Source organism: Gracilinanus agilis, chromosome 4 (assembly GCF_016433145.1).
Source record: "Gracilinanus agilis isolate LMUSP501 chromosome 4, AgileGrace, whole genome shotgun sequence".
Classification (NCBI taxonomy): Eukaryota; Metazoa; Chordata; class Mammalia; order Didelphimorphia; family Didelphidae; genus Gracilinanus; species Gracilinanus agilis.
The window spans coordinates 248,584,312-248,600,186 of NC_058133.1; the positions used below are offsets into that span (position 1 = coordinate 248,584,312).

The 15,875-nt window shown below is 37.5% G+C and overlaps 1 protein-coding gene across 1 annotated transcript in view; it reads left to right on the top strand.

Moving 5' to 3' along the window:
- The first annotated feature begins 1,506 nt into the window (after window positions 1-1,506).
- LOC123246301 (zinc finger protein 397-like) overlaps window positions 1,507-15,875 on the top strand; it is a 73,464-nt gene continuing 59,095 nt past the window's right edge. Inside the window, exons 1-3 of the mRNA XM_044675218.1 lie at window positions 1,507-1,914; window positions 2,480-2,618; window positions 7,151-8,027. Of these exons, the coding sequence (XP_044531153.1) occupies window positions 1,507-1,914; window positions 2,480-2,618; window positions 7,151-8,027 (1,424 nt within the window). The remainder of the gene's footprint in view (window positions 1,915-2,479; window positions 2,619-7,150; window positions 8,028-15,875) is intronic.

Here is a 15,875-nt window from a genome sequence, read left to right on the forward strand (position 1 = left end):
CCACCGAGCCACCCAGCTGCCCCTGAGAGTGGTGTATTCAATAGAGTAATAAGGAAGTTGGGAAAAGGGAAGGTTCAGGCAGAAAAATAATGAGGTCAGTTTTGGATATGTATCAATGGGACATCCAGTTGGATTTTTGGTGAATGTGCTTTCCCTGAACCCAGAAAAAAACCAAATAACTGGACCGATATATTACGTCCATTACTAAGATGGTGGGAGTGGGAATATGAAGGAAGGGCAGATAAAAATGATATTCTAAATCAACTGGATTTATTAATTGAAACAAGGGTTTTGGAGGAAAGATATCCTCCAAGTAGAGGATTTCATGGAAGGCAAGTTTAGTTAACATCAAAGTTTTGCACTTAACTAGTTAAATTGAAAGGGACAGATAATAGAAGGGAAAAGTTGGCTTTGGGAGAAGGATAAATTATGTTTTGAGCATGTATAATTTGAGAAGCAGGGCAGCTAGGTGTTGCAGTGGATAGTGTGCTGGGTCTGGTGTCAGGAAACCTCATCTTCCCAAGTTCAAATCTGGCCTCAGATATTTACTAGCTGGGTGACCTTGGGCAAATCACTTAACACTGTTTGCTTCAAGTTTACTCATCTGCAAAATGAGCCAGAGAAGGAAATGGCAAACCATATATCTTTGTCAAGAAAACCCTAAGTAGGGTAATGAAGAATCAGACTACTGAAATGACTCAACCACAATTTAAGAGGCATCCTGGCATAGTGGAAGCCAGGAAGACCTAGCTTCAAATCACACTTCTGACTGTCTTTGTCACCCTGGACAAATGACCACCTCTTGTTGCCTAGGCAACCTTTTACCTTCATTGGTAGAAGGAGTTCCCTCATCTCGTAGTTCTCCATTCTAATGATAATGAAATCATAGGTTCAGTCATTTAGTCCTTGTGGCATCAGGTTTCTTACCTGTGAGATGTGTGTGCTGTCTACTCTTTCCCTTTAAATGCATAGTAGTGAAAATGAGTGGGATCATTACAAATTATAGCCTTGGTGGTTGATTATGTCTTAGGTAGCCTTTTTAAAGAGCTCAGTGTGTACTCAGTGTGACAGACTTAGATATTAAATTATTATTTTACCCACTTATGAAAGAGATACTGGGAAACTGATTCATAAACAAGAATTCCAATTTTTAAAATTTATATTGGGAAGGAAATTGGCACCTAAGAAGCCAGACTGAACACTCATGCCTGTGAAAAGGTCTAGAATCAAGACACTTTTGAGATCTGTTGGGGCTATCATGGCAAAATATAGATATTATGTGTCCTGCTTATGAAGCTACCTTTGGAAGTTGCAGATCTCTCTAGGAAACCTGCAAGAATCCTAAGTGAAGAAAAGTAATAAAACGACATTTTCTGATTTAGCTGTTCATTTTTCTGAACACTAATATTCATTTCTTATACCTTAGAAAGTCCCTTGGAGATCATCTCTTCTTAATACCTGGGCCCCAGTTGGAGTGACATTTCTTCTAACTTATTTCAACACAGGATGTCATCAGAATATAGTAGAACTCTTCCTCTGCAAGAACAAGAGGGGCTTTGTATAGTGAAGGTAGAAGATGAGGAGGATAATGCTTGGGAACAAGAATCCTGCTTACAAGGAAATAATTCCCCCTCTCAGGAGATCTTCCGTCAACGTTTTAGACAGTTTGCCTACCACTATACCCCTGGGCCTCGTGAGGCTCTTAGTAGACTCCGGGAACTCTGCCGTCAATGGCTGAGGCCAGAGATGCACACAAAGGAACAAATTTTAGAGCTATTAGTTCTGGAACAGTTCCTGACTATACTGCCTGAGGAACTTCAGACTTGGGTGCAGGAGCGTTGTCCAGGGAGTGGAGAAGAGGCAGTGAATGTGCTGGAAGACTTAGAGAAAGAACTTGATGAACCAGGCCAGCAGGTAGGAAGAGAATTGATGTGATCTTTTGTGAGAAAGCAAGGTCACAAAACATTAGAGAATGAAATGCACTTTATTCTTTTTGGAAGAAAGGTGGAACACTGGGTATTGTTCTGGAGTGTTGCTTATATCATCAGATGAGTTTCTTTTGTCTATCAATTTTACTTACCTGTTTTTTCTTTGTTCACTGTTGGAAGGGAAAGGAATAGAAGAAGTGATTATTGGGGAATGACTGGCATAAGAAACAAAAAAATAAATAAATAAAACTTTTTAAAAAGAAAACTAAGAAAGCAAGGTCTTGGCTCCCTGTACCAGAACAAGAGCATATCTTCATGGCAGAGGATTATTCATTTTAAGTCTATAGTACACATAACTAAAGTTATTAATCCCTAAGTTGGTTTTCTCCCTGTCCTGTTCCCATACCATACCTTAGGAAAAAATACTCTTATGTCTTTTTTCTATCCTCTTGCTTTTGGTTATATGTTCCCTACATTCTATTATAAGAGGTTTTAGTTTCACTTCCCATAATTAATCCAACTAAAACCAAGTAGAACCTAATTGTTTCCAGGTTCGGAACCATGGACGTGAACTAGGAGTGGTCTGGAAGGAAATGACACCCCTGAGAACATCGAAGGAATCACAGAATATGCAACCCATTGAAACCCAGTTCAAGTGTGAATCTAAGGAGTCTTATCAACTACAAAATGGTAAGGAATGGCATTCTATCTGGGAAGAACAAAGAAGGAGAAGAATATAATTAGCAGCATTAGTGTGTCAGAGTTTTCACTCTTTTTGTCCAGGAGCTCTTTTTGCTTTTCTGTTATTGTTTCTAATTTGCTACCTGTCCTCCTTCTTAATATTTAGAAATATGTGGTCCTTTTGAGCTAGCAACTGTCAGACATAGGCCAGACGGGGGAGTTGAGACTTGTTACAGTCGATAGGATGAAATTTATTCCTTTTTCAAACTTGTTTTTCAGTGGCTCTTCATTTTCTCATCAAGATTTATTGATATCGGGGGCAGCTGGGTAGCTCAGTGGATTGAGTCAGGCCTAGAGATGGGAGGTCCTAGGTTCAAATCTGGCATCAGACACTTCCCAGCTGTGTGACCCTGGGCAAGTCACTTGACCCCCATTGCCAACTGTTATGAATAAGATTAGATTAGCTAGTTATTAGGTATTGATTATATATTGATTAGGAAGTACCTAGCAGGAAGGAGCTGGAGCTGGGAATTCCAGGTTGGAATGAAGGAGGAGGAAGCCTATCTGTGTTCTGTGTGTGGACTCCATTAGTGGTAGGCAAAAACTGTTGCCAGCCTGGGAGATCTCAGAGCAAAGGACACTTTGCATCCTGTTTTCCCTTGGGATCCTGTGTGGTGTGGCATCAAGTAAAGGACAAGATCTACAGAGCCAATAGAAGAGGTGTAGTTTGAGTTCTGGCAGACAGTGCTTCAAGCAAACCCCTTTCTACCTGGTTCCTGAGACATCTTTAGCTCCTGGCATCCAGAGATCATCAGTGGATTGCAGTGAGAAATCCCAAAGCCACAAACCCCAGCTATACTCAAGCCTGGCAGGTTCCAGGTTTGAGGCAGAAACCCAGAGACTCCAGTATAGCTCCTTGGGCCCTGTTAGTTAGATAGCTTAGATTAGTGTAGTTGAATAAGTCCTTCCCTGTCCCTTTGGGTTTTGTTATTAGGTGTTAAGATTTTAGAATAGTCATTCCTATCCCTCCTTTTAGTTGTTTCTAATTAAAACCCAATTTCACCTTGTTACCTTGTCAGTTAATTCAAGGCCTCTGGCCAGAGTGACAGTTGGCTGTTATTTTTTCAGTTGGGAGTGGTGTAGCTGTACAAGACTTCAGTTTTCAGTTTTAGTCTCTCTTACACCCCAGAGAGTGTTCCCACAACCCCATAGTTGATTTTTAATATCCCTGGTGACCCCATTACTTATCTTTTCTTACACTACCCTTACCACTCTTCCACCTAAGAGCCAATACACAGAAGTTAAGGGTTTAAAAACAAAACAAACAAAAAAGATTTATTGATATCTACTCCATTTATTACCCTGTGTTTCTCTTCTTCCACTCCATTTATTTCTGTTCATTCACCTCCTTGTCTCCTCTTTTGTTTCTTTTTTAGAAATGATAGAATTTATGACTGAAGAGTTAGACTAGAAAGGCAAAAGTCATTTAGGAAATATGAGAGAAAGTAGGAAGCATTATTGTATTATATATCAGAAATAAAGGTATGTATGTGTATATACACACACACATACACATGCATGCGCACATGTGAGACTCAGGATTCTGAAGGAGGCCAACAACTTATTTGGGTTAAAGGGAAAAGAGATAAAAAACAAGGGCAACAAAATGATCGCCATCAGTTACCCATTAGCCCTTCAAACCAGATGAAAAAGATGGGTAAAAACTGCCTTTGGTAATTAGCTTCACACTAGGTTCTGGTAGTAGTGGTAGTCTTTCACTACTGGGAAAAGTATGATCCAGTGGTTTGTTTCTCGGGCAGATATGCAAGCAAATTTTAGAATTGTGTTCGAGATACTGGCTTAGTGTAGGAGAATCAACTAGAGAAGATACTGATTTTATTCTTGCCATTAGGGAGGATTAATTGGGGTAGGTAGAAAACTTGGAGAGGAATGATTGTTAAATGGTTAAAAACAAGGTTCTCCAAAATTCTAAGGGAAGTAAGATAAAAATCATGAACTTTTAAAAAGCAGAATGTTTTAAGGACACTAATAGTAAAATAAAGTCCAAAAAAAAAATAAGAACAAGTGGCTAATTAAAAAGCTGTTCCTGAAGGATTAGGTAAGCTTGACTCCCATATAAGACTTGTCTCCTGTATAAGGTTATAGTCAAATAATCTCCTCTAAATACGTTAATCAAAAGATCTCTAACAGAGAGGAAAAATAAAGGGAGGGGATCTTAATGAAGGATGATAATAGGGTAGAAAGAAAGCAGAGTATAATGGAAGGAACACCATGCTTGGGAATACAAAAAGAAGTGAGTTCAGATCCCCCTCTGACACTTACTGGCTCTGACCACATTACTTCATCTTTCTGAGCTTGAGTTTCATGATCTGTAAAATGTAGCTAATAATGCTTATAATAACCCTCATGGGGTTGTTTAGGGAGGATCAAATGAAACTGATATATGTAAAATGCTTTGCAACCCTTAAAATACTATAGAACTGTGACAATTATTATGAGAGGCTTTCCAGATGTGAATAGTTCACTGAAATGTGATAAACCAAAGGATGAAAAACCAAACTAAAAATAGGCCATCTTTGATATATAATACTGCTAATGCATTATTGGGGTAGCTAAGTGGGGCAATCTGGACAGGAAGATTTATCTTCCTGAGTTCAAATCTGGCCTCAAAAATTGCCTATCTCTGTGACCCTGGACAAGCCACTTAATTTTGTTTGCCTCCATTACTCATCTTTAAAATGAGCTGGAAATAGCAAACTACTAGTATTTTTACCAAGAAAACCCCAAATGGGGTCACGAAGAGTTGGACATAACTAAAAAACTAATGAACAATAAGGCACTACCAGTAGCCTCTTGCTTTTCCAGTATTAGGAATAGGTTTTTGCTGGTTGTTTTATATTTTCATTCTCCATCATCTATGGGATGAACAGCTTATATTTTCAATAAACCTGGAGTTAGATGTTCAGTGCTACCTGATTTATATGTGCATTAAACCTTGCCTTACTGTCATTGGTACTACATGTTTTAATTAGCTGTGCTGAAAAACTAATATTAATACTAAAATGGGAAGAGAAATAAAGAGTATTTTTAAAACCTGAATATATTTAACATGAATTCTAGGATATTTAACAAATTCTGCAGAATTTCTAATATTTTTTTTAAATGTCATGGAGGACAAGAGGATGATTCTGGAAATTCCTGAATTTTAACAATGAAATATGCAAAGATAAATACTAGGAACAAATCATCCATAAGTTTGCAGCTGTATTATAAGATATGACCCAGCAAATATACAGTGCCTACTGTATAGAGGACATAATGCCAAACTCTGGGAGAACTTTTAAGAATAGTAAGGAGTGGGACAGCTCAATAGCACCGAGTACCAAGCCTGGAATGAAGAGGACCTGGGTTCAAATGTGATCTCAGACACTTCCTACCTTTGTGACCTTAACCCTATGGCCTAGCCCTTGCTGCTCTTCTGTCTTAGAATTGATACCAAGACAGAAGGGTTTTAGAGGAGAAAAATATATCCTTCATGTCCTTTAGGGAGAGCTGTTTGTGGAATCTTAATCTTTGGATAACTCAACAAATTTTTTAAAAATGTCTTCAAATTTATTTAGGTATTCATTTACTTAAGGCAAAAGACTAGATCAAATGATCTTTTGAGATCTTTTTTAAGTCAAGGATTCTATAATTCTTTTTTTACTGCTTACCTCCTTCCCCATTTGCAGTTCTCTTATTAATGATTTGAAGCATTCTTTCTTATGATCATTAACAATTCACAATACTTTCAAGAACTATTTGCTATCTTTTAAGGAATGGTATTTGGTGATATGTATGTATATATATTTTATATATCTTAGAAACTAAACTTTATCAGAAAAATTTGATAAAACTTTTTTTTTCTTCCATTTGCCACTTCTTTTCCTAGGTGCATTAATTTTGTTTGTATGGAAGCTTTTCATTTTCATGTAATCAATTTCTCTATTTTATCTTCTATAGTTGCCTCCATTCCTTGTTTAGTTAAGAATACATCTACTATGTATTCCTGTGAAAGGTGTACAATCTGCTTCTTTTCTGACTTTTTTTTTATATGATCTCTAATATGAATGTTGCATGTCCATTTAGAATCTTCTTTGGAAGAGATTGAAAGGCATTAATCTAAGTCTGTTTTCTGCCATATTATTTCCTAGTTTTCCTAGCACCTTTTATCAAATAGGGAGTTCTTTCCTAAATATTTTAGGTTTTTTGGTTTATTCACCACCAAGTTATTGAATTATGTTTCTGATTATTGATTTACCTATTTTTTAACCAATACCAGATGGTTTTGGTGATTGTTGCTTTATAATAGTTTGAGGTCTAGAGTGCTATTCCTCTATTATTATTATTATTACAAAATTACCTCTTTTTATTATTCCCAGGTGATACTAATCTCAAAATGAGATTACACTGAGAACAGAATTTTTTTTCTACAATACAGGAAACAAATAACATCTGGCATTTTCTATTTATTATTTCAGGTTATCAGAGTGAGAATAAGAAAAAGTGGCCAGCTCATAAACAGAAAATATCTGAAGTAGAATTACTGAGGGCAACATCAGAAATACCCAAAAAATGCAGAACCCAAGGACTTGATTACAAAAATGTCTATGAATGTGAAGGCACCTTAGAAAAACATCCTAGAAGTCCTATAGGGGAAAGACTGAATGGTTCTGATTTGCAGGAGCAAGATTTCATGCAAGTGACAGTCACTCACAGCATTATCCCCTCAGTCAAAAGAGATTTTGAACAGAAAGAGTGTGAAAAAAGCTGTAGTTTAGGCTCAACTCATGTTATACATCAAAGAGAAAGGCTTCAAAGATGTGATACATGTGACCAAACCTTCAAACAAAATTCAGCCCTTATTCAACATCAGAGAATTCACAATGGAAGGAAATTCTATGAATGTCATGAATGTGGAAAAGCCTTCAGGTGGAGCTCACACCTTGTTCAGCATCAAAGGATTCACACTGGAGAGAAACCTTATGGATGTAATGAATGTGGTAAAGCCTTCAGGGGTAGCTCAGATCTTATTCAGCATCGGAGAATTCATACTGGAGAGAAACCTTATGAATGTAATGAATGTGGGAAGGCTTTCAGCCAGAGTTCAAAGCTTATTAGACATCAGAGAATTCATAGTGGGGAGAAACCATATGAATGTAATGAATGTGGAAAATCTTTTAGTCAGATCTCAGTGCTTATTAGGCATCAGAGAATACACACAGGAGAAAATCCCTATGCATGTAATGAATGTGGGAAAGCTTTCAATCAGAGCTCAGCCCTTACTCAGCATCAGAGAATTCACACTGGAGAGAAACCCTATGAATGTAATGAATGTAGGAAAACATTTAGGCATAGGTCAGGCCTTATTCAACACCAGAGAATTCACACTAGAAAGTAACCTGAATGTAAGGAATATAGAAATTTTCAATGGAAGATTTATACTTTGGTTAATCCCAGAGGAGGTATATTGAGACCAAATTTCATTAAAGATAAACTTTTTGCCTGCAGCTTCATGTTTGTGTTAAAAAATATTAATATAGTGTTCTGCATTTTAGGCACATCTATCCAAGAAAATTATTAATTTAAGTTTAATGTATAAGCATTTCTAGTTTATAAAAATATCCAAACTGACATAGTTCTCCACTCCACCCCTAAACATGTTCTCAAACATGTCCCTAATTCAAGACATTTTGAGATAACATTTGTAGGGTCTTAAACAAAGAAAATATCATAATATGTTAAAAATATAGTTGTTAATATTCTTGTTCAAAAACAAGCTATTTAATCATCAACAGGAAGTTCTCAAATTCTTTCTTGACCACTTCCCTTAAGAACTGAATGGATCTCCCTATGAATCAATTTCTTAATCCTTTCTGAATGAAGAAGAGGGTATTGCTGGGCCAGCTATTTCAGGGAATGGAGAAAAGCAATGAACAGTGGTATTTTTGTCCCAAATTTGGTTTCTTCTGTTAATCTAGTCTCCCTAAGAAAGGCCTTTTGTTCTTGATCTAATTCATCTTCTGAATGGCACAAGTCTGGAAAATATTTTAGGTTAAAGATGTACTTTTTTAATATTTTGAGAGAAACTGAAAGGTTTTTACTATACTTCCCTATCTAAATATTACTGTAGTCAAGAAACAATTTTTATTAGCATCTTAAATACTGCTTCTTTGAGAGAAATATTATAACTAGTAGAGTCCCCTCAATGCCTTCATACATCTTTTTAATACAATTTAAAGTAAATTTTAAAGGCATCTTGAATAAGGAAAATGTCACAGTATGATAAAACACAGTTTTGCATTTATAGTATGCTCTATCTAATAAAATGATAATCACAATCATTCTGGGAGGCCCTGGACAATATTCCTTCTAAAACCACTCATTCTTGTTGACAACTCCTCTCAAGAGCTCTTTCCTCAGCTGGTCATAAGTGACCTGAAGTAATTAAGGGGACTTCTTTCCTCTGATCAATACCCTAATGCCTTAGGGGAAAGCAGTAATCTTTCAGAAAATTATTTCTCATTCTAAGTTTGATTGCTCCATTTTCCATGGCCTTAGATTTTGTTATTGACCTTTTACAAACTTTCATAAAAGAGAGGGGTTAGAACTAGAAAAAAAAAATTTAGTGTAGGACATTGTTTCTTGAGAAGTTTTAAGTTGTAATAAATTTTCCTTCCTTTAGGTTAGTATGGAAAAAACTTTAAACTGAAGAAATTTCAGTTGAACTAAGAAGGAAGTTTTTAATATGCTCTATATTTTTCTTTGTAATAGATGTCCTAATGCTATATGTATGTTGGTCCATAGGAAATAGAGGATATTTGTTTTTGTGTTAATGTAAAAGAATAAAAGTTGTAATATGGGACAAGATCCTTAGACCAGAACTGTTTCTGAATGTAGCACCAAGTGGTACTTCCTGTAAAAGAATGGAAATTTCCCTGTGGTGTTGAATTCATGCAGTAGATATTCTTCCTGGTTCCCTATGAAGTTATAAGGTGGGATGATAGTGCTGGAGATTTTTTAAGGAACTAAAATAAAGAGAGCTTCTGAGATTAAGTAGCCTCTTTCCCACAAGAGGTTTAGAGAATTCTTCCAATCTGCCCTCTGTGATCTTCATGAAAATGTCCTTGCTTTCTTTTCATTCTGGGAAGAGGATGAATCTAAACTCTACAGAGGGAATTGATCACCTAAGAGACAGCTCCAGGCCCTGTCACTGAATCTTCCTCGGTCCTTTCTTGGTTCCATCTTTCCTAATATTACCAAAAAAATTCATGAGACTATTGCCAAACTTAAGGCACTTTTAAAAAAGCTCATCGGTTTAGTCCTTAGTGAACGGTGGCCATAGGAAACATTTTGCTGCTTCCTTATCCTTTGGGATCAGGGTTGTAAGAAGCCTTTCTATATTACCTCAGGTCCATTCTGCTACCAGGTCCATGTGAGGAATCAACCTGTTTATGAGGCAAATGCCTCCCTAGAGATTGAGAGTCCAGGAATTCTTGCTTTTGACCTTGGTTTAGGGTGGGAAAGAAAAGGGAAAAAGAGAGTATTCCCTCAATTGCAAAATGTCTGAAATGCAAAATCGAAATGTTTTTATGTCTCAGACCAGTCTAGGTCTCTTAAGCTTTTCAATTTTGATTCTCATGGGTGCAGTTGTTATGATAGATGGCCCAAGATCAATAACTTGGGAAAGGGAGCTAGGAACAAACAAAAGAATTTTCCCTGTCTGATTTCATACTCATGGAAGTGACACATAAGATCAACACTTAGCCTGAATGCAATAATAAAAGTTTAAAACTATCTCTATGAATTTGATTAACAAAGTTATTTAACTAAAAGGTCTAACATTCGAAAGTTTTGTGCTTACATGGACTGGGTTTGATTTTGGGATACTACTCCTAAATCATGCATCTCTGGTTTGTTTCACTCCCAACTAGAGAACTTTGGGAACCTCAAAATTAAGCTCCTGTATTTGACTCCACATAGGTAAGTAAAAGAATACCAGTTGACTTGAAAACACAAGGTAACAGGGAATATTGGATTTGGTACAGCTTTTTATTTTATCTCACACAAAAAAAAATGCAAAACAAAGCAAGAGGGGCAGCTGAGTAGCTCAGTGGATTGAGAGTCAGGCCTAGAGACGGGAGGTCCTAAGTTCAAATCCAGCCTCAGACACTTCCCAGCTGTGTGACCCTGGGCAAGTCACTTGACCCCCATTGCCCACCCTTACCACTCTTCCACCTATGAGCCAATACACAGAAGTTAAGGGTTTAAAAAAAAATAAAAAAAGCAAGACATAGTAGTCTATTAGTTCTCATTTCAGTGAGTCTAACCTACTCTAAGAGCCTATGAAAGCCTGACCTTATAGCACTATCCTAATGGTTTGGTGTCCCCTCCGAAAGAGAAAGGATCTTTCCATTGGACCTGAACTATCTGAACAAATTGATAGAAGACAAACTCTAAGCCTTGTATCTGCATTATGGTTTAGTCACTTAATCACACTTGCATAATTTTCAGAAACCTAAAACACTAACAGAAGGCTAGTTTCAAAAACAAGCACTTGGCCATATGGTTTGCCTTTCCATGGGCCACCATCTCTAGGGCTTATTGGGAATGGGTGGTCAGTTTATGAGTAGATGGGATGATGCTCAGACTTCTCTGGTATTGACTCTTTCTGGATTTCCAAAGAGATTTATGTGGGTCTGTCTCTTCCCTTTATAGATTTGATATACAATTCAGATCCATCCTAGAATCAATCAAATTATGATCACTGAGGCATCAATGAGATGTGAATAGGTCAACAAGTCCCAGGAAATGTCCTTGAGCTATCAAAAAAGTATAAATGGGCATGTCTACATCCTTCCTAGCTGAAAGTTCCAAACAAAGGTTCTCCTCGAGTAGTAATGTGATTATAGAGATTTTTGTACCTCATTAAATGAACCAGACTTTCCCTTTCAATCCTCAATGATGTGACGGTAGAGCAGAAGAGAACCCTAACTTGGAAGTTAGGAGAACTCAGAACCACATGACCTTAAGTGATGAGGAAATGGATACAATTTAGAAGTAGAGAGAATGGAGGCCAAAACTAAGAGAGAAAGGTAATAAATATATCTTGTCAAACAACCTGTCTTCTTTCAAATCTCCATGTTACTATAATTAAAAAGTAAGGAAGGTTTCATCTTGTCTTTTTCTTTCTTTACACTCTCTTTTTAAAAACCCTTACCTACTGTCTTAGAATCAATCGATACTAAGTATTGGTTCCAAGATAGAAAAATGCTAAGGGATAGGCAGTTGGGATTGTGACTTGCCCAACTAAGAAGTATATGAGGCTAAATTTGAACCCAGGACCCCTGTTTCTATACCTGGTTCTCTATCTATTATTGAGCATTTAAAGCCCTTCACATAATCCAGTTCAAGTCTGTCTTTTTCAGAATGATTACACATTTTATTTTATCCATTGTACACCAGTCAAATTGTCCTTACTATACCTCACACATGGTATTCCATCTCTCATCTCTGTGCCTTTAGGCTGTCTTGTCATGCTTGGAATATTTTCCCTTCTCATCCATCTCTTGGAACTCTAAGTTCCATTCAAAGCTCATTCTAAAAATTAAAAAAATTAATAAAAAAAAAAACCTTACCTTCCATCTTAGAGTCAATACTATATTGGTTCCAAGACAGAAGAGCAGTAAGGGCTAGGCAATGGGAGTTAAATGACTTGCCTGGGGTCACACAGCTAAGTATCTGAGACCAGATTTGAGCCCAGGCTCTCTCATCTCTAGGCCTGGCTCTCAATCCACTGAGCCACCTAGCTGTCCTGCCTATTGGCCTTCTAAATTGTCTTTGTGTGGAGAATTCTTTCACTTAGTGCTTTCATGAGTTCTGCCACACCAGAATTCATTTTGAGGCATTATTTTGAAGTTATTTGGAAGGGAACTTGGGAGAGATCAGATAAGTCTCTACCTTTTCTCTCCCATCTTGGTTCTACTAATTTCTAGTGTTTTTAAAGGAATGAATGTTGTATTTTGTCAAAAGCTTTTCCTATAACTATTGACATGATTTTTGTTGTTTGTGTTATTGATATAGTCAATTACACTTAAACTTTTCCTAATATTAAACCAGCCCTGCATTCTTTGTATAAATTCAAGTGGTCATGGTATGATCTTTGTATTATATTGCTATAGTCTCCTTGTTAGTATTTTATTAAAAATTTTACATCAGTTTTCTTTACAGAAATTTTCCTTTTTATTTTATATCTCTTTGGGATACAAAGCCAGTAACAGTATTGCTGGATTAAAGGGGATGCACAATTTTATAGCTCTTTGCTCTCCAGAATGGTTGGATCTATTTACAACTCTACCAACTCTACCATTAATGTCCCAATTTCTCCACATCTCCAAATATGTAATTTTTCTCCTCTATCATATCGGCTACTTTGATAGGTGGTAACTCAGAATTGTTTTAATTTGTATTTTTCTAGTCATTAATGGTTTAGAGCCTTTTTTCATGACTATCAATAGCTTTGATTTTTTGTGTTATAGGCAAGTTTATAAGATAGAATATAAAGATAGGTAAGATAGATATGTAGAAATGCACAGGCAGCTAGAGGCAAGATCTTGGTTGGCAGACATAGACATTCTATATAGAATGCAGCAGGAGCTAGAGGAGGAGTAGGAGTGAATTGTCAAGGCTGGAACAAAGAGCTTAGCAACTGTGATCTAGCTAACTGTCTGTAACCTGAAACTTGGAGATCTTGGGTGTGAACAGCAAGCAACTGCCTAGGCTAAGGAAAGGTTAAGCTACTGCAATTGCAAAGTGCCTTTCTCTTTAGTCTTGTGGATTTTACTGACTGACCAAGGATTTGTTCCAATTACCTTACCATCAAGGAGTCAACTTGGATCAGTATCTCCTGTGGCATGAGAATCCCTTTGTCTCCAAAGCCCCTTACCAGCCTCTCCTGTTCCAGCCAGACTGCCTATCTGTCTGTGCTAGAGTTAGAGAGAAGCCAGCCAATTCCCCATTCTAACTGACAGTTGGTTGAGCTTTCTTTGTTAGATTAGTCAAAACCTCTCCCATTTCCCTTTCTCTAACTTCATTAAACTGTTTTTATAACTTCCTGTGTTTCCTTCTCCACAACCCAGAGGACCCACTATAGTATAATTTCATCCCTGGCTAGAGTAGGAAGGACAGTTAGTCTCAACTTCCATTTCCTCAAGTGCTGTCACTACTCATTCCCCAAGCCCTATCCATTACTTGTGGGAGTGGGTGTGATTCCTTTGTGTTTTAAGTGTTTTGGCACTTAACCAACTCACCCCAGCATTCCTCCATCATTCCCCTTCTCCCTCTACTATCTCCCCGGTCTTTATTTACCCACTTCACCTGTTCCATCCTTTGACTATTTATCAATTGGGGAATGACTTGTATTCTTATAAATTTGACTCAGTTCTCTATGTATTTGAAAAATGAGGCCTGTATTAAAAAAAACTTGTTATAAAAAACTTTCCCCCAAATTTTTGCTTTTCTCCTAATCTTTGTTTCATTAGTTTTGTTTGTGCAAAAAGTTTTTAATTTAACATAATCAAAATCATCCATTTTATATCCCACAATGCTCTGTATCTCTTGTTTGGGCTTAAATTCTGTAAAATGAGCTATCGAAGGAAATAGCAAACCATTCTGGAGTGGCATCTTTGCAAAGAAAACCCCAAATGAAGGGTCATGAAGAACTGGATATGACTGAAAAATACCCAACAACAACATTTAAGTACAGGTATTTCTCTTGTCACCTCCTGGAGTGTAGGTTTCCTGATGGAGGCTGCTTTAAAATGAATTGGTTGTCTTGGATTCTTTGGAAAGTGATTTAAATCTGCTTGGTCCTTCTCTCTTTTCTTTCTTGCATTTTTCTTCTGAGACCAAGGAGTAAAGCAGGTATATGTGTGGTGGCCCTTTTCCCCTTCTTCCATGTTCTCCATACTAGTCTCCAGGAGTCAAGAGGACTACAGGAGAGATCCAGGATGTTGTAGAGTCCTTGACGCCAGCCATGCATAGTAGAAAAGTAATCCCCTAACTATGTGGCAACCATTGAAAGGAGCAGCTAAGTGGTGCCGTGGATAAAGTGCCAGATATGGAGTCAGGAGGACTCATCTTCTTGAATTCAAACCCTGTCTCAGACAGTAGTTGTGTTACCCTGGTCAAGTCACTTAACCCTTTTTGCTATATATAAATGAATTTGCTCATCTATAAAACGAGTTAAAGAAACAAATGGAAAACTACTCCAGTATCTCTGCCAAGAATACTCCAAATGGGATTGCAAAGAATCAGACATGACTAAATGATTAAACAGCAACAAAGCTCTAGAGAAGAAAACCATATTGTGAAATGGTCTAACTTCCTAAGAGTTGCCTCTCCAGCAGCCCCAAGAGAAATTTGCCTTTTAGCCACAGAAGGGAGATTTTGGGGGGGGGGGGGCAGGGTTATCCAAGAAAACAACTTTCTTAAAGAGAAGGATCCCCTCGACCAGGGGTCTGCAACCTTTTTGGCCAGGAGAGCCACAAACACCACATTTTTTTTTTAATTTTTTTTAACATTTATTAATATACATTTTTAACATGGTTGCCTGATTCATACTCCTCTTATCCCCTTCACCCCCACACACACACACTCCCCCCACCCATGGCCGATGCGCATTTCCACTAGTTTTGTCATGTGTCCTTGATCAAGACCAATTTCCAAATTGTTGGTAGTTGCATTGGTGTGGTAGTTTCGAGTCCACACCCCCAATCATGTCCACCCAGACCCATGCATTCAAGCAGTTGTTTTTCTTATATGTTTCCTCTCCTGCAGTCCTTCCTCTGAATGTGGGTAGCATCTTTACCATAAATCCCTCAGAATTGTCCTGGGTCATTGTATTGCTGCTGGTACAGAGGTCCATTACATTCGATTTTACCACAGAATGTCAGTCTCTGTGTACAATGTTCTTCTGGCTCTGCTCCTTTTGCTCTGCATCAGTTCCCGGAGGTCTCTCCAGTTCGCCTGGAACTTCTCCAGTTTATTATTCCTTTTAGCACAATAGTATTCCATCACCCGCATATACCACAGTTTGTTCAGCCATTCCCCAATTGAAGGACATACCCTCCTTTTCCAATTTGTTGCCACCACAAAAAGCGCAGCTATAAATATTTTCGTACAAGTCTGTTTATCTATGATCTCTTT